Raw genomic sequence first — 20,079 nt, 5'->3', positions numbered from 1 at the left:
ATCATGTACAGTAACCTGTGTTTCCAAACTTTACGAACACTCTATAGAAATTTTGAGGTCAGTCTTTGCAAGAACATGCTTCAAGGAAGCAATGTCTTGAGAGAGAATGGAGTACATAATAAATGGAGCATGAGAAAGTACAAACATGGAGCCCTTATTATTTGCTCACAATGTTTTGTTGGCAAGGAGGGAGAGAATGAGGGGAGTAGAAAGGGAGATGAAGACTCAAGGCAAGAGTGTGTGGTGTGGTAGTCATGGGACATCAGCCAATGCTCTCTATGCTGGCTTAGCTCCCAACTGTCGCTATACTTACTCATTCTTCACAAAGGCATGCCTGTTGATGGTCTCCACAACATCTCTGAAGAGAATTTTTGAAGTGAGAGTATAACCGTGGTGTACTACTGGCTCTCCATCTGGGCCATCCCAACAGTCAACTGTCAAAAACAGAACTTCACATCAACAACACAAAGTTTCTGGTTTTGCTAATATTGCTGGCAATATCAGACAAACATTATTTTACTCTTTGAGATTATGCCTATTATGATGATGACAAAGATGTCAAACGGAGAGATGGGTGTTCTGGCATATTTGTCAGAATAAGGAATTAAAGATAGTAAGTGATTTGTTTCTGAGTACTTACAGTTAACAAAGATGTCACATTCACAAGCAGCCCAGCATTTACCAAGAATGCTCATTAGAAATCGATCTAAATCCAATCAAGAGGCCCAAGGGTAGTGATATTTCTTAACAGGTTGCTCCTCTAATTTCACTTCTTCCTCTTCAGTTTACCAAGGTCTTTTAAGAAGCTGCAGTGGCCTTCCCAAATCGATAACAGGGTTTTTCATTACTCCTCACTTAAACTCATTAGGTTTCTATTACATTTTCATTTTATTAATTCCACAATAGCTCTAAAATAACACTGACTTCCTAAGTTCAAACCCTCAGGCCCTGCCAAGATTCATATCAACATGGGCAAATGATTTAATCATTTAAAGCCTTGCTTTCCTCACCTATGAAAGAAAATCATGGTAGCATTTGCATCATAAGTTTGAGTGATGACTAAGTATATGTAAAGCTGCTTATAATACTGCATGATACATAGTAATTATGATTGTTGTTGATAATGCTGATATTGTTATATGTATAGACAGCTTCAATGGCTCCCAGCTAGAGAAAGACAACCACTTCCTCACCATCCACCCTTAGAGTTTGTCTTCTTTGTTTTACACTCTACCACCAGACTAGTTTCTCAAAACAATGCTTTCACCACGTTGTTCCTTTGCTCAGAAGCCTACTCAGTGCATAACACAGCATCCAACACATACACAGTAGGTACTCAGTAGACACAGGCTGAATTTATTAATATCCTATAGCTCCTCCTGCCTGCTTAACCCCAAGGTCCTTATCTCTTGTACTACAGACTGGCTAGCCCTTCACTCAGTCTGTATCCACTTTCGCCCTGGCACACAGCTGGACTACACTGCCCAGCCTTCCCTTGCAGCAGGGTGTGGCCATCGAATTGTGGGCAGAAATTATGTGCACCACTTCCAGGTCTGGTCTGTGAAAACTTTCCCTACAAAGCCATCCAGACTTTCTCAGCTTCTGCTATCGCTGCAGAAGACCTGTGCTGAAGATGGCATGGCCACAAGATGGAAAGAGCCCAGACCCCTAAATCATTGCTTGAAAGACTCACCTGTAAGGAACACCTATTTTGGACTTTACATAAGCAAGAAATAAACTTCCTCTGTTTCAAGGAACAGAGATTTTAGGTTTAATTCTTAAAGGAACCACCATTGCCTTAATTAATATCCTAGCTTCTGTCTGACAAATCGATCTTATTTTCTCCTACCCCTGAACTCACAGACTTGTTCTTCCGTTACACACGTTTCCTCACATAGGATCCTACCTCCATGATTTTGTGTCTTTCATTTAAGGCCAACCAAAATGCCCTCTTTCACTTTCCGTATCTAAATCCCAGTCAAGGCTAAGCTAGGACCCCCCAAAGAATCCTGCCAGCTCTCATGACATTGCCCTTCCTTGTGGTAGTCTGGTAGCTCTGGTTGCCAGAGCCGAGAGAAATCAAAAATCTAGACATTACTCCTGTGAGTTTTCCCAATTTTTAAATATCAGTAATTAATCTAGTTTTTAAATTACAACACGAGCCAAACATTCTTTGGCTAATGGAATGCCAGTTAAAATTCTGACTTTTAATTAGGGCCAGACATTTCATGACTACACCTGTTCTTTATTTTAGTACCTTCCTCATATGTGTGCTTTGTATACTATGTCAGGAGATGCTATGTTTATTTATTCTAATACTTTCAAATTGTTCACCATAACCATAATGTGATTTGATGGTAAATTTTATGTGTCAACTTTGCTAGACTATGGTGCCCACTTATTTGATCAAGTACCAGTCTAGATGTTGCTGTAAAGATATTTGTCACATGCGATTAACATTTAAATCAATAGATTTTGGGTAAAGTAGATTATGCTCCATGAGGTGGGTGGGCCCCATCAATTAGTTGAAGGTCTGAAGAGTAAAGACTCCCATTTCCTGAAAAAGGAATTCTTCTAAAGACTGTAATGTAAGTCTCCAAACTGCTGGCATGCTATACAGATTTCAGACTAGGAAATCCCCATGATCACGTAAGCGAATTTATTAAAATCATTCTTCCTCTCTCTCATATATAAGAGAGAGATCCCATTAGTTCTGTTCCCTACTACAGTCACCTATATTACAATTAAACATTGGCTATAAATTATCCTTAGGGCAAAAAATGAAAAAGGTAAAAGGAGAAAAAAATTTTCAAGGTTAACACCATAGGAATATAAAAAACAAATTTTAAGAATAAAGATGCCATTGAGAAGATCAAAGGTTTGGAGATACTAGCATGAAGAACTGTATTATTCCTTTGGGCCTGCAAATGAGGTCATATGTATCAAAGACATTTTCTAAGAAGAGAAGCTCCATCCATCTTTTGACATGTACTTGATATTCTTTAATTTGTCTTTGGATATGGGTGTGGAAAGAAGGCAGAGATGTTTCAAACGTACGTACTTTGATTAATTTATACTGTTATTTAGCCCCCTTGTGGAGGAAAGGCGGCATAACGGTTCCTCATAAATGAACTAATACCCTTTCAAAAAGAATGAATGTAGACAAGGCAATGCTATGCCTTATTTGATTGTCATGTACACATAAAAATAGCTCTTAAACCACATGGATCATGAAATAAGGTGCTCTTTTCCTATTATTTATAAACATAGGCAGAATATCCATAGTCAAGGACAGCTCTTCTAAAAATGTTCACACTTCAGATCTATTTCATCATCTATCCGGTGAATAAGGATAACCACACTCCCAAATGGTACCAGCATCCTAACATGTGGCAATCATAGCCAAGTTCAAATGACAGGGAAGTTTCCTGTAAGAACTAATGCTGTAATGGGAATGCTAGCAAGGTAGAAACCCTCTAACTAATTCCCATGCCCACAAAAATGCCAGTGGCCCATTTTTCAATCACATCACACATTAGAGCCCCCCGAAAGCACTTGGACAAAGAGGTGGTTAGTTCTGCAGCCTAGACGAGCAGCTAAGATGACAGCTTTTCATAATGGAACTTAAAAGTACTCCATCCTGATAGCACTTCCAGAGATAACAGGAAAGGTTGTAAACCAATTATAGCAGTGATGCAACATCAGTTCCATAATGAGAGTGAAAATCCCCTGGACAGAACATCCATATTTATTAGGCAACTTGGGCTGAAAATCAAGGGAAGGTAAGGCCATGTAAAAAGTGTTCTCAAATTGATTTGCTGACAAGCCCACTTCACCAAAAAAGACTTATTAGTCTTCCCCAATACTCTCTATGTATCTTTACCAAAGACATTCCTACAGCTGTACTAATGGAGATGGAAAACACAACATTATAAAACCAGAAGCTTGAAAGTGGAGAGATTCTTCAGGTCACAATACCATGAAGAACCTGTCCAGAATCATTATTCTCTACCTTGAAGTGCTATCCTTGGCAAAAGCTGCTTCAGAAAAATGTCTGTGGTAACCGAGATTTTCAATCCATGACCTGCTACACTCTATACATCAGGTTCTTTAAATCTTAGCTCCATCTATTTAGGAGTAAAAACAGCTTCATCTGGACCCAAGGTAGATGACATATCACTGGGTATATATACACTGATGTCTCCAGATCCAAACTTCAGATGCGAACTAAGATCTCGAAAGCACAGCGCTGACAGAAGTTGTTAGGAAAGCACAAAAGATCATGTCATCAAATTCTAAGTCTTTGGGAACATCTAGTTAGACGGTAGTCCTAATCTTGAACCAAGCAAATTCCTTCTTCTCAAGCCAACGTCCCCTCAGTGCTTCACTTCAGTTTTTCTAGCTTTCCTTATGTGACTGATGACTGTCATTTGATCCGTGTTAGGGCTGATCATGCCATTCAAACTTCCTCCTCCAAAAAGCACATAGACTTCCCAGGGAAAAGTGGAGCAGGGGAGTTAAATCAACTTCAGTTAAAACCTCAGGTTGCAAGCTTCCCAGCTATGGAAACTTGAGCCACTTAACCTACTCCAAGATGGGGTATCCTCTTAAGGAGATTATTCTATCCCCCTTAAGGCTGTAAGAATCAAATGAGAATGTATAGAAAGCACTCACTCAGGACCTAACTCACAAAAGGGGCTGAAATCATGGTAGTTCCTTCCTACAGTACATTCAAAGCCAAAGTGATAACCCTAATTTGGAACAGGAAATAGGTCAAGGACAAAGCTGATCAAGTCTCCCAAGCAAAGATAATTCTTGTCCTCAACAAAAACCTTCCAGAAATAGTAGTTTGACTTTCACTGTCCACTTACAGATTATTTCAACAGAAATAACTTCAAGTAAACCAAATACAAGGGGAGGGATTTACTGACATGAACTGGTAAGGGAGATATTTGACAGATTGCGTGTCCTTTAAAATTACACCGTAACTGTATATATCTTCAGCTTGTGTGAATATCTGGAGCAGACAAGCTCCTACTAGAAAAGGAGAGCCAAGTAGCTTCTTTCTATTACTTTGGTGAATGGCAGTTAGGAAGAAAGAAGGGACGTACAAGGGAAGGCCCATATTCAATAACATCTACTGCACACAATTTCTAAACATTCTCATTTTAAAATCAAAAGACACTAAAAAAGGCTAAGACTAAAAATCATTTGTACCTTGCTATAAATTGTCTTAATCAGATAACTTTCCTTCTTAATAGGCAAAACTAAGCTGGAGGATTAGATGTGCTAATTCAGTATAAGGAGTTGATCATGGGAACATGGTTGGGCTTGGGTAGGACGCTGATTTTTGACTAAAAAAGCAAAAAAGAGAAGACCAGGTACCTGGAGGACCTGAAAAGCAAAATAAATACCATACGGGACACAGCACTTAACAAAATTGCAAAACTGTCTGGAGTTAACTATCATTTCATGGAGTCACTACAAGTCATTTTCCATACTTGGCCTCCAAGGAAATGTCACCATTTAAGATGATAGGCAACCATCACTGTGAATCCAAAGAGGCTTTTTGCCCAGGGAATCTCTGTGCATGTCAGACATGTAAAACTTCCTGAGTACTGAATGAACAAAGGGTTGAATAATGGCTGAGAGCAGAATGTCATCTCGAGATCTTCTAAAAGGTTTTTCTTTATGTTAATATTTTAGAAGCATCTTCATTAGTTGCTTAAGCTACTCAATTGTCAGTCACTCATTGTCAATAGGTGCTCTCTGCATTGACTGCAAAAATGACATCTCTTAAACCATAAATTTCCAGAACACTAAATTTGTACTGGTTCTAACTGCTCTGTATGTAGACAGTTCTTAATGCCTGTCCAGTTTTAAAATGTTAATTGACCCTGATAACATGTCAGAAACTATATGACAAAGGCCCATCTAGTTACTAGCCTTATCACCCTATTGCTTTATTCATTTCCCCTACACTGTTTCACCAGCCCAGGATGTGCTGTTATCTACTGCTAACTCCCAGCACATCCCCACCAAAAAGTGATTCCCCTTTGTTCCATGGAATCTCCATTCCATCACAAACTCCCTTCTATCATCCTACTCTTTTTGGAATTCTCTTTCAACCTCCTCATCTTAACAATCAGCTTACCTTGGAGGACACTACTTTTCTCCACAGATGTTTTTTAGTGTAAATCACAGACCAAGAGTCATTCTCTAGGGCTTTTTTTTTTAATTTTTATGTCTAATTTGTTTATTTTTTTTAAATATGAAATTTATTGTCAAATTGGTTTCCATACAACACCCAGTGCTCATCCCAACAGGTGCCCTCCTCAGTACCCATCCGGCATCAACCCTCAGTTTGTTCTCAGTTTTTAAGTCTCTTATGTTTTGGCTCCCTCCCTCTCTAACTTTTTTTTTTTCTTCCCCTCCCCCATGGTCTTCTGTTAAGTTTCTCAGGATCCACGTAAGAGTGAAAACATATGGTATCTGTCCTTCTCTGTATGACTTATTTCACTTAGCATAACACTCCAGTTCCATCCACGTTGCTACAAAAGGCCATATTTCATTCTTTCTCATTACCACGTAGTATTCCATTGTATATGTAAACCACAATTTCTTTATCCATTCATCAGTTGATGGACATTTAGGCTCTTTCCATAATTTGGATATTGTTGAAAGTGCTGCCATAAACATTGGGTACAAGTGCCCCTATGCATCAGCAGTCCTGTATCCCTTGGGTAAATTCCTAACAGTGCTATTGCTGGGTCACAGGGTAGATCTATTTTTAATTTTTCTCTAGGCCTTTATTGCTATTTTTAAACATTTTTTCTCCTACATCCATTAAGAAAAAAAAAATCTCCTTACTTTTGAACCTCACTTTATCCAACTCTACCTTTCTGTAATCTTCCAAGCGTCTTTCCTATAGTATTTTTTTTTTTTTTGCATTTAAATATCTGGCTTAGTTTTTAATCTCCAACTGTTAATCTTTAAAATTTTTAACATTTAATCTACCTGTCAACATCCTTTGTGAGGTAAAAGTACAGGTGGGCAACTTACTCCATCTTTTTACTTTTGACCTCTCCAATGCTAACAGTCCCATCCTCACTCTACTTCATTCATGCCCACCCATGACACACCCTGGATACAGTCGTCACCTGTAACTACGTCCAAAAGCCCGCGCTCTGTGATAACAACTCTCTGCTCTTCTTTTGTGTGTGTGTGATGACAACTTTCCCCATATTTCTATTTCTTGGAGTTTTCTAGTTTCCTTACCTCATTAATGGCCCCTTATTCATTTATTTTCCTTTCTTAGACTCACCGACCTACTGACTACTTAAGAGTGCTCACCAACACCTTGAAGATATTTTATATGACCTAGAAATCTAGAGGCATGGATCAATTTTATAATCTATCTTCACTGCTCCTATATCTAATCTGATGGGAGTGAGGTGGGAGGAATCTAAACATGCAGATCTTGTATAACAAACAGACTGTTTTAAGACTGTTTTTGAAACTAGCTAGGAACTTTCCCAGTTTATCTTGTCAACTCCTCTCCCGTTGTTTGTTGATCTTCTTAAGCCTCCAAGCTAACTTCCACTCACTTTACACTTAGTAGATGATGCTCTCATCCCAGAGAAAAGACAGGCTATCAGACATGAACCCTTTCAAAATCTGGTCCCCTTATCCCATCTAAAAACAAAACCTGTGTCCTCATTTTCTCTTCTTCCAAGTGTCAAAATCTCCCAAACTTGTATCATCCAGTTTTCTTCTACTGCAGAAAAATGCCAAGTGACTAACCCATAGCAGATTAGCTACCCCCAACTTCTCACTAACATGTCACCAAAACTATCTATCAAAAGACACCAGAGGCATCTGGGTGGCTCAGCTGGTTGAGCATCCAACATCAGCTCAGGACATGATCTCACAGTTTGTGAGTTCTAGCCCCATATCAGGCTTGCTGCTATCAGCCCAGAGCCCGCTTCGGATATTCTGTTCCCTTCTCTCTCTGTCCCTCCCCTAATCCTGCTCCTACCCTCACTCTCAAAAATAAATAAAACATTAAAAAAAATTTTTTTAAGACACCAATAACCTCCTAGCTGTTAAATGCAACCAGATTGGATAATTAATTTTTACCTTATTTTACTTTTCTGTTACATGGGAAATTTATGACCATTTCATCCCTTAGGACCCAGTGACCATTCTAAGTTAATCCCCATTGGTTAACCTTGCTCTTCCTACATCTAAATGCTGGATCACTTCACTACTCAGGCCTCATTCACTTGTCCACTCATCTCTGTAGTGATCTTGTACACTTTCATGATCTCAAATATCACATACAAAACTCAGAATTGTGGAGTGCCTGGGTGGCTCAGTCAGTTGAGTGTCCAACTCTAGATTTCAGCTCGGGTCATGATACCAGCATTGTGGGATCGAGGCCCATATCAGGCTCCACACTGAGCATGGAGCCTGCTTAAGATTCATTCTCCCTCTCTCTCCCTCTGACCCTCTCCCCAATTCGTGGTCTCGTTCTATAAATAAATAAATAAATACATACATACATACATACATTCATACATTCATACAGAAATACAAAAGTAAAACACAGAATTAAATTATCTTTATCTTGCCTGGATCTTTCCATTGAGTTCAGATATTATTATCCAACCGACTGATAAAAATGTCCACGTAAATGTTACAAAGTCACTATAAACTCAACTGATGGAAAACTGAACTCGTTAATGCTCTTCCCCCCAGATTTCCCACATAATGTGAGGGCACCATTCATTTACTACAGCTCTCACCCTCATTCCTTACATCCTTTACTTCTTGCATTGGGTCCTGCTGAGTTTACTTCTTTAATATCTACGCAATTGTCTCTCCAACTCACTCGGTCCAGTGAACCCTTCCTTGGAATCACTGTAATAGCCTTCCTACCATTCTCTTTGCTCTATCTAGCTTCACTCTTCTTCCCTGCCACAAACACATATTCTAAAAAACTTGTCCTCCCACATAGTGACCCAAATGATCTTTCTAAACTGCAAGTCTGATCATATCACCATATGTATGAAAACCTTTCAATGAACCCGTTACCAAAAGCTAGAGCTGAAATTTCTCACTACAGCACTCAAATCCTTTACCTCTTTATGACTGACCCAAGTTTATTTTCCCAGCCTACCTATTTCTCATTGCATTTTATTTCACATCTTACTCTTTGTACCAACACTTCTCAATATGTGTATGATTTTCCTGGAGGAATTCTCATGTTGTACTACTGTTTTTAATGGCCACCCAGTCTATAAGATTGTCAGCTCCTTGAAGGCAGAAACCATGTCCTATATCTGTGTCCTCACAATCAAGACCCCACAAGAAATTTAATAAATGTTGCTGACTGATGAAGTGTCTCAAAAAAAAAAAAAAAGTTATCCTGAACTATCTTTGTCATTGTTTAAATTAAAAAAAATCTTTCTAGGAAAACTTTCATTTTCATCACAATTTTTTAGCAACTGAAGGTGTGCTTCCTAACTTCTAGTACATCCCTCTCTCTCTCCTCCTGATTGGATAATAAGGAGGATCCAGAGAGCATCATGAGTAAAGAATGACTCTACAATAAGCAGAAAAATGGTTCTGATTAGTGTGAGTACATATTTTAAGTCTCCATCAACACACAGCAGAGCTCAGACGAAGCACAAACCTTCCACACAGCGACAGCCCTCTTGTAGCACCCGTGCGTACATGTCCACTTTGGACTGGGAAAGGAGCTGGTCCCCCGTCAGGTATGTGTTGTGAGAGGAAGCGATGTAGTAGTTGCACAGAGGCTGATCCATGTCCTGGTACACTTCATGGTGCAATGGATTAAATATGTCACAAGCAGGACTACGCATGAAGTTCGTGAACCCTTTGGAAGAAAGAGAGAGTAAAGTACTTTAGCTTTCAAAGTGTACTTAACTGACTCCATCAGGGACAACAGAGATCAAAGTATGTTCATAGCAGGGCACCTGGGTGGCTCAGTTGGTTAAGCGTCCAACTTTGGCTCAGGTCATGATCTCATGGTTCATGAGTTCGGGCCCCACGTCAGGCTCTGTGCTCAGAGCCTGGAGCCTGCTTCAGATTCTGTGTCTCCCTCTGTCTTTGCCCCTTCCCCACTCATGCTCTATTTCTCTCTCAAAAAATAAACATTAAAAAATCAGTTCAGGCTCTGTGCTGACAGCTCAGAGCCTAGAGCCTGCTTTGGATTCTGGGTCTCCCTCTCTCTCTCTGCTTCTCCCCACTTCACACTCTGTCTCTCTCTTTCTCTCTCAAAAATCAATAAACATTTAAAAAAAATTTTTTTTAATTAAAGTATGTTTTTATGATTATCTTACTTACTTACACTCAGGACAGGTACTATGAGGAATACTAAGGCAATGAGAGATTTGATTCAGGTCAAATAGTGTTAAAAACTGAAACATGACTGGGGAATAGCAATGTGAACATAACCTACAGAAAAATAAGTAGGCTTTTCAAGAATTTTGATTGAGTATGAGAGAGGGCTTACTCCAAAGCCATTCAATAGCTACTGAACTCAAGCTAGGATTATGCAGCATGATCTAATGGGTTACTGATGCAGTGTTAAAGCAATTTTTACACAAAGTGATACACTGTGCCACCATCAGTTTGATAAGTTATTCATTTAAAAAACAGTACTGTTAGTGCCATGGGTGAAGTAATAGGTCAAAAGTTAGGCACAGCCTAAATTGAGAGTGTGGTTATTTGACTTTGAAATTGGTTTCGGAAGATGCTGCGAATAGCTAGCACATTTGTAACTTTAAAATAATGTTTAAAGATTATGCAGAAATACAGACAACAAAGTGATGGTTGCCAGAGGGGAGGGGGATGAGGGGTTGGACAAAATGGGTGAAGGGGAGAGGGAGGTCCAGGCTTCCAGTTATGGAATTAACAAGTCATAGGAATAAAAGCGCAGCTTAAGGATTAGAGTCAATGATATTGTAATAGCGACGTAATAAGACAGACAGTAGCTACACATAGCATAAGCTATACATTTGTAAAATCACTAAGATATACCCCCAGAACTAGTGTAGCACTGTGTATCAGCTATACTCAAACAAACAATTTTGTAGAAAACCCGATCAGTTTTTCTACAGTTTTTCAAAACATAATACCTAGGTAGAAGAGGCATTCATTAATACATGAATAAATACTTGAATGACCACAAGTACTTAAGTAGAATGACATTCCAATTTATCAGGTTAAATTGCTTCAAGTCTTCAAGAAACTGTATCTGTATCTGTAAATATCCTCTGAGACTCTGGAGAATTTCTTCATGCCTATCTTTATGACAATAATGTAGAAATCATGTTTAATTCCATTTTAGGGGGCCCACCAAGCAAAACATTCATTTCTTGGTAAAGAAAAGGCCCAAATTAGTTTCTCTTCTCTAGGTGTTTTAAAATGTTTCTTAATATATATAAGTTTTAAATTATTCCTTTCTTTTAATTACCCTCCACCGCAGGAAGTAAACATGTGGTACCAAACCTCCTTGTCCACACTAAGCCTGAAACCAGTGTGTGTGTGTGTGTGGGGGGGGGGGGGGGGGGGCCAGGAATCAAAAACAGTAAGATAAACCATGGCTTTGGATGGTCTTGAGGGCAATGGGGGGCCTTGGCGGTCCTTCATTAGATTATTGGTTCTGCCTGAAATTTGTTCTTCTCTTGGGTAGCAGCCTGAAATTTATTTCCCCACGTATTTTAAGTATATATAACTTACACATACATGTAGCTATATTCACATTTATGTGCAAGATCCTTGAAGCTACATTCTAAGTATATAACTCTGGGCAAATTACTTAATTTCTTTGAGAGCTTCACTTTCCTCAACTATATAATGAAGTAGCTGTATTAACAAAATTTGTGGCTCCAACAATATCTCCACTGCTACCAACTAGGTAAAAAAAAGTTCATTGCCAAGATTTTTAAAGAAACCTGTACTTTCAAAGTCACTAATGTCATAGATTAGTTATTTGAAGACCAAATTTCCTTTTTTGAAATCACCAGGTTGAATCTCTTTCCAAAATTTGCCATTTGAGAGAAGTCCAAATATTTCTTGGCATCTATCACCCACATGGTGGCATCAGGTTGACTTGCTTAGAGTAGAATATGCATATGATCATTGCCAAAGTAAGAGAAATAGCAATAGCATGGCATCTGTTTTATAGGAAAATATGTTGTTTTGTGAGTTTTATTTGAATCACCTGTAATCCATGAATATCTCCTGACTTCTTTTACTAAAAATTTTGCTAGAATTTAACTTAGCAAACTGAACTGAAAAATGAGAAATTAAGAAATTAGTTATTTTACCTTCTATGCCAAGAACATTTTTCGTCTTATTTTCTTCTGAAACTTCAAATTTCCTTATGATGTCAAGACAATAGTCTGTTGTCACATTGTTCATCTAAACAAAACAAAACATTAGTAGAGTACCTGCAATTCCATGAGATGTTTTCTTCTATGCTAAAAAGGCACATTGCTTAAGTATTCATGATATAGTGCAAAGTGATTTAATGAGCATTATTTGAGATTACTAGTGTCATAGCAACTTTATCTTTAGAAAATGATCTGAATCTTACCATGTTACCCTTCAGATTTAATCAGTGAAAACATCCCTTCAAGTAATAGACAAATGTATTCCATGAAGCAAAATTAATAAAATTAAATCAATAATCAGTGCAAATCCACTGTTAAAATCTACTTACTATAAGCTAGTAGCTATTTGCAAATTAATGTTTTCTACACAAACACCACAGTTTGCTAATCATAAATACATACAGAAAGAAAATGATCCCCTGACAAAACAGGATGTTCTAGGTAAATCCACTCATGGGTGTACATATCTACAGATCTTTCCACTGAATCACAAGAGCAATCTGCCATGGTGATTCAAGATCACAAAGGTTGGCAAGAGAAAATAAAACCAAAAACCTACATGAAGCAGCTAGCATAACAAAGTACTCTGGAGTTAGATGGCTTTTGTCCCAATTAGCCATCTCATATTATTAACAGCGGGATCTTGAACTAGTCACTTACCTTCTCTGTGGCTACCTTATAAGGTAGTTGTGAAAATGAAATGCATTACTATTAACGTGTGACATCAAAGAAGCAGTGCATGCTATTATTATTGAGGCTTTCTCAAGTTTGCTGCATGAACACACATACTTAGTGTCACTGGGCAAGGTACACTCTTCAGGAATAATTATTAAATAGCAACATGAAGGGTGTGATATTTTGATCAAAATTCCATTGAGTCCCACAGTCTAACAGTGACATTTAAAAATACTAATGAACAGTGATAGAGAAAGCTAATCTTGTGAGCCACTTCTCAATATTTCTCAAATATTCTATTATCTCTTAGGTTTGATGCTTATGTTTTAGTGAAATCTCATTTGTCTAAACAGTTTAAAAATTTTTTTTAAATATTTATTCATTTTTTTGAGAGACAGAGAGCACAAGCAGGGGAGGGGAAGAGAGAAGGGGAGACACAGAATCCAAAGCAGGCTCCAGGCTCTGAGCTGTCAGCACAGAGCCCGACGCGGGGCTTGAACTCATGAAACGCGAGATCATGACCTGGGGTGAAGTTGGACGCCTAACCGACTGAGCCACCCAGGCGCCCCTGTCTAAACAGTTTAAACAGCACTTAAACCTTCTGCAGGGGAACAAAAGCTTTGTTTTGCAGTTGTTGTTGTTGTTTTTTGTTTTTTGTTTTTTTGGTTTTTTGCTGGCTTGAAATAACATAGAATGCTTCCCCTCCCCGCCCCCAAACTAGCTGCACAATGGCTGATGCATCCATTGAGCAAATTTTACAATCCTTCCTACATTCAGAGGCTTATATTACCAGACAACACCAGAAAATACCACAAAATAAATGAAATCATGATACCTGTAAAAACTCTACTGACCTAGTCAGGCTTTAAGCAGCTCATTAATTTGCCTGCTATATACTATCACATGCAATCTAAAAAATAAGTAATTTCTCACAAAATTTTATAAAATTGGGGTGCCTGGTTATTTCAGTTGGTTAAGCGTCTGACTTCAGCTCAAGTCATGATCTCACAGTTTGTGGGTTGGAGCCCCACGCCAGACTCTGTGCTGACAGCCCGGAGCCTGGAGCCTGCTTCAGATTCTGTGTCTCCCTCTCTCTCTGTCCCTCCCCTACTTACTTGTTCTCTCTCTTTCTCTCAAAAATAAATAAGTAAACATTTTAAAAAATTGATAAAAAAAATAAAATAAAATTCACGTGCCATGGGAAGCCTGAGTTTACACTGCAATTATTTGGTTTATGAGGCTGTTTGTTCAGAGATGTAGGGGCCTTGTCCTAGACTTAGGTCTACCAGGAGCCCATGTTTGATGTAACAAACATCAAAAATATCATCCTGGGATAAAACTAATTGCAGTTGAGCAGAGAACATGTTATTGCTTCAAGATACAGGCAGAACATGTTAACAAAAAGCATCCTATTCGAGAAGTATTCAATAAATTGATGAAAATATCAGTAGGCATTCTAGGAAGCTCACAATTCTCTGGGAATTATATAACAATAAATGGGAAATAATCCACTTCCTATCAAAATTCAAGTATTAAGGATTAACTCAGTGAAATACAGTAAAACCCCATAATAATGAGAAATGAAACATACATGTCAATCAGTTTCCCTCCTTCCCCCAACTCCTGGTCTAATTTAAATAACTCCCAATAGCAAAATCCGGCATTTCACAAAACTGAATTTTTCGGACCTTACTTAAAAAGCCATTGTGAAATTCTACTGTATGAAAGAAGGTTCGACGTAGGTTAATGCTCTTTACTGTTTCTTTCCCCTTTGTTTTGCTCCCTATACCACATAGCTAATAAGGTGAAATGGAAAAGAACTTCTCCCTACTCTACTCCTATTTCTCATGAAGTTTATTTGAAAGTTCTGTTTGCTATCAGTATCTGAGCCACTTGCTGTTTCCAACATGAAGGACTCTTCTTACTATACCAGGCAAGTGGTGCTAAGACTGCTTTAAAAATCCTGGATTTAACAATGATTCTTTACATTTAAATAATGTAGCCAATGCTGTGCAGTTTATAAAGAGCTTTTACACATAAAATCTTAAATAGTTCTTACAACAGTCTCATAAACGTGGTGTTTTTATTCCCATTTTAAAATATGCAAATCTATGCTAGAAAAGGTTCACTATCTCAAAGTCACAAAACTAACAGGAGGCAAAATCAAGGTTCAAATTTCATTCTTCTGACTTCAAATCCAAAGCCTTTACTTTTACATTATACCTATTGTCTGGGTGTTTTTCTTCATCTCTACTGAAAAATCGAAACGCTAACTTTCAAAACGGATTGTTTTTTTCAATATAGCTGAAACTCCTGAATCTTCTTATTTTTTGAGATGCTTTAAACTGTCAAGTCAGTTACTATAATTTGACTTCCTTGATTATTCCAGGTTGGACTCCATTCTCTTGTCCTAGTTTGCTATAATACTTTAATCTCATCCAAAAAAGACTAACTGGCCCTCATATTAAAGGTCAATCCACTTCAGGTGGCCTAGTTGTAGAAACCAAAGTCATAGATCCCTATATAACAGTAGTATTCTGATACTAACATTTTATCCTCAGACTTCTTATAAGTTATCTGGCAAAGCTCTGACAGTGAGTATGAATTTCAAAACAAAGTCAGAAGTAAATAATTATATTTCTTATAGCTATGATTCCCAAAGCACACCAAATCCAAAATCATAGTATAATTTGCACAGAATTTTAATATTGCTAAACTCTTTTCATTTTTATCAAAGTAATATATATTCATAATTAAGTAAATCAAAACCAAGAAGCTTATGATTGAAAGCAGAATTTCCCCTCCTATATGGATAATCACTCTCCAAAAAAAATAATGTCAACATTTCTAGATATTTCTGTTGGAAGGAGTCTTTATATTCCGAATTGTTATGTTAATGATGCTATTTTCTATTTTTATACACCTTAAGCATTATCTATGGATGTTTTTATTGTGTTGGATAAAAAATTTAGCTTGTTTGAGCCAGCAAAACTAACTTTTTCCCTCTACCCCTCCACCTAGGATAGTTATATCTTAATTTTTTAATTTAATTGCTATTCAGTGTTGAATTATTCTGATTATGCAAGTGTTGGACATTGAGTCTATTGAATAATGACTGTGTTTCTTGAACATTTTTTGTTTTCAGTTTGTTAATTGCTGCTATTTCTACCCATTTGGTTAATTTTTAGTGTCCTCTCATAAATTCTTCCTCATGATGGTAATGGTGTCTCGATTACCAAGACAACAATCCATGAATTCCAATTTTTTATCCCCTATAAAGGTCGTCCTTCTTCCAGGTTGGTGGGATTCAGCACTTTATTCAGGTTTTGTTCTGACTTCATTCTGTCATTCTCATCAGAGAGTACTCAGAAAGTAAATTATTTATTTCTTGCTTGTATTTCTGTGTTCTTTCATGTGTGTTTTACTCTGCACGCACGTTCAGTTGACAGATTCACCAGGTAGAAAATTCTAAGTCAGAAATCATTGCTCCCATGTTTTTGGTTTCCAGAGGTGCTGTTGAGAAGTCTGATGCCATAGTGAATCTACTCCTTTTACAGGACCTGCCTTTGCTCATTAATTGGATCAGCGCTTTTTTCCCTCTCTCTTTCTGCAAACTTTTAGGATTTTACTCTACCCTTGGCTTTGTGAAATTTCATTATCATTGGTCTCTTTTTACATCCAGTGTGCTTGGCACTGAGTGGCCCTGCTAGTCTAGAGAGTTCTACCTTTCCATGCTAGTCATTTTTTGTATGATTTATTTTATAATCTCCCTTCTATTTGTTCTTTTTTCTGTACCTCTGATTATTCAGAGTGGGCTTTCTGAATCAATTCACTATTTCCTTATCTTTTCTTTCTACTTTTCATTTCTTTGTGTTTGTTCTATTTTACGGGCAATGTTTTCTTTATCTTCTAAGCCACTTATTGAGTTTACTTCTCTGCTCTTTTTTTCCTCAGAACCATCTTTTCCCACAGCATACTGCTCTTGCTTTGTGGCTGCAATTTTCTGTTTCATCACTCTGATGTTAAGGGCAGTTTTTAAAATTTCCTTCTCCCTGCATTGCCTCTATTTCCTCCAAGTTTCTCAATGCTATTTGTTTACCTTGGTCTCTGTATTTTATGGTCGAGGATTTCCTCAAACATGTGGTAAGCCTTGGCTATTTAAAACCCATTTTAAAATTAGCTATTGAAAAACATATTTAAAATAAAGTCAGTAATAAATTGGTTGGAAGCTCTGTATTCACGAGCAGAGCTGAGTGACTAGGGGGCTCGCTGTAGAATTCCCTGTCTGAACTATTTTATTAGATGTCTGATGCCTATATCTTCAGATTTTGGGGGTTTTCCTGGGACTGGTATATTAGTTTCCTAGGGCTGCTGTAACAAATTACCGCCAACTTGGCTTAAAACAATAGAAATTCATTCTCTCATAGCTCTTGAGACCAGAAGTCCAAATTCCAGGTGTGGGTAGAGTTGGTTCCCTCTGGAGACCCTGAGGGAGAATCTGTTCCATGCCTCCCTCCTTGCATCTGGTGGCTGCTGGCAAACCGTGGCATTTCTTGGCTTGGGGGCTTCGTAAGTACAGCCTCTGCCTCCATGGCCTTCTTCTGTGTGTCTGGATCCTCTTTTCTGTCACTTGTAAGAGCACTCATCATTGGATTTAGGGTCCACTCTAAATTTAGCATTATCTCATCTCAACATCCTTAATTTAATTATGTCTACCAAGACCCTATTTCCAAATAAGGTTACAGTCAGAGGTACCGGGAGTTAAGACTTGGACTTATCTTCTGGGGCCACTATCCAACCCTCTATAGTTTGTCATAGTCTCCTATTTCCTACCTGTAATTTCCCTTATATAGAAACCTGGGAGCAGAGTGTTAGAAGAGGGTTATGGTTCTCCCACAGCGCACAGACATTCATTTCACCCCTGTACTCGTTACCTATCGCTCTGAAACAAGCCACCCAAACTTAGAAACTTAAAAACAACAATCACTGTTTTAAAAATCACACTTGTGCAGGATGCCAAGTGGGACCAGCTTTGGCTGGACAGTTATTTTGCTGTTCTCACCTACGGGTTATTCAAGTGCCTATAGGCACCTGGGCCCCTGACTACAGCTCAGTGTGTAAGGGGGCCTCTCTCACATGTCTGTGGTTGGTGCTGGCTGTTGGCCCTGGGCCTCTTTCTCTGAGTAGTGTCTCATCCACAAAACCTTGGCCTGGTTTCCTCACATGGTAGTCGCACAATTCCAACAGGGCAAAAGTGGAATCATCAAGGCTCCCGGAGGCGTAGGTTCTTTGTACATCACATCTGCTACAATCTATTAGTCAAACCAAATCCCGAAGCCAGACAAGATTAAAGGGACAGGAAAACAGATGGGAGGAGAGGCAAAGTCACCTTGCCAAGGGGCATGCATATAGGAATTCACAGACTATCTACCACAATCCCCATCTTTTCAGTACTCAGGTGTGCCTGGTATGCCTCAGTGTAGACCCTTCTGGGCCATCTTTCTCCGGTTCTGACTTTTGCTTTTAGGCCAGGATGGAGGAGGGACAGTTGCTCTGCTGCAAGAAGTAGGAGACAGGATCTAGAGCCCTACTTCCAACCAGTGCTTGAGTTTTTGACCCCTTCTCATCTCGTATTTTCAAGAGCATCACGACTTCAATTGTTGAGCTTTTCTGGGGTTCCCCTGGGCGAATGAAATTACTTCATGGCTTCCTGCTCTGTGGGCTTGAGTTTCGGTGCTCTGAGGTCTCCTTTAAATCAGACAAATTTCAAGATTTTGTTGTTCCTGTCTCCTCCCCTGTTCTCTTTGTCCTCATAGTTTTATACAGAAGAAAAAGCCTCTTCCCTTTATTTTTGGTTAATTTCAGAAGGGAGTGGAGAAACATTTCTCAGTGAATGGCCCTTCAGTTTTCAACCAAATAAGTAAGAATTTTCCTCCCCAAAATGGCTACCTCTAACTCATCTTGAAATTAAAACACAACTTTCAAAGCATTTGAAGGTATGACTATTTCACAGAAAAATGCCATTTGGAACTATATTAAAGGCTGCAAAAATACTACAAGATGTAATTACTCTGAAAAGTCTCTCAATTGCTTCAACTGTGAATAATTAAGTAAATGAACAGAAACTCAGGAATGACTCTTAAAGGAATGCTTTTATGATGAAGAAAATGCGTTAAAAAAAAAAAAAAGATAAAGGTACACTAGCCCCAAAAGGGGTAGTTATAAGCAAAGAAGAGTTTCTAAGTATTTATCATAGAGAGGTAAGGTTAGAATGACCATGACTCTCACGAAATCATTCTGGATTCAGTAAAGAATAATGAAGGGAGATGGTACAAACAACACTGGTAATTGGATTAGAAGAATCAAGGGAATATTTTAGCGGAGAGTTTAAAGACACAAAAGGGGCAACTGTTAGAAGTGCCACAATGAGATAATGTATAGATCTATGTCAGATAAACGCAGTTACAATAAGAAGAGGCCCTCCAGCATGAGATCAGTAAAGCTCTTAAAATTCCCCTGGAATTAACCACACATATGTATATTTCAGATGAAAGTGAAGCATAAACAGAAGACTGCTTTTGGCTTATCCAAGGAGATAGCCTTTGTGCTCAGGAAACAGCTAGCTGGTTTTTCAGACTATAAGGATGCTTCAATAGTCCTGCCTTCTCTTCTTCTCGCCTTAAGCCACAAGAAACAAAAGGATAGAAAGAGAGTAGAGGCTTGTTAAGAAAGGCTGTCAAGGGGGATGGGGGAATGAAAACCAATTATAGCTCCGGAACCAAAACTCTGAAAAAGCACTGAATACGAAACACATTCCGCCCCAGTGACGGTAAATGGAGAGTAAATCTGGAGGAGACATAGACTGATGGTAAATGGAGAGTAAATCTGGAGGAGACATAGACTGCCTTTTGGCAAACACAGGGGGGAAAATGAAACCAAAAAACCTCAACCAAACCTAGTACTCTGGAATCACAAGATA

General features: G+C 38.4%; 1 protein-coding gene across 8 annotated transcripts in view; it reads right to left on the bottom strand.

Moving 5' to 3' along the window:
* Window positions 1-20,079, bottom strand: part of PLCH1 (phospholipase C eta 1) — a 218,498-nt gene that overhangs the window by 48,893 nt on the left and 149,526 nt on the right. For all 8 annotated transcript variants that reach the window (XM_078432224.1, XM_078432223.1, XM_078432225.1 and 5 more), the window contains 3 exons: window positions 12,360-12,453; window positions 9,698-9,901; window positions 314-434 (listed from right to left, as the gene is read on the bottom strand). In XM_078432224.1, the coding sequence (XP_078288350.1) occupies window positions 314-434; window positions 9,698-9,901; window positions 12,360-12,453 (419 nt within the window). The remainder of the gene's footprint in view (window positions 1-313; window positions 435-9,697; window positions 9,902-12,359; window positions 12,454-20,079) is intronic.

Source organism: Panthera onca, chromosome C2 (genome assembly GCF_046562875.1).
Source record: "Panthera onca isolate mPanOnc1 chromosome C2, mPanOnc1 haplotype 2, whole genome shotgun sequence".
Classification (NCBI taxonomy): Eukaryota; Metazoa; Chordata; class Mammalia; order Carnivora; family Felidae; genus Panthera; species Panthera onca.
Note: the sequence above shows the minus strand (reverse complement) of the source record. Positions and strands in the feature narration are given on the sequence as shown.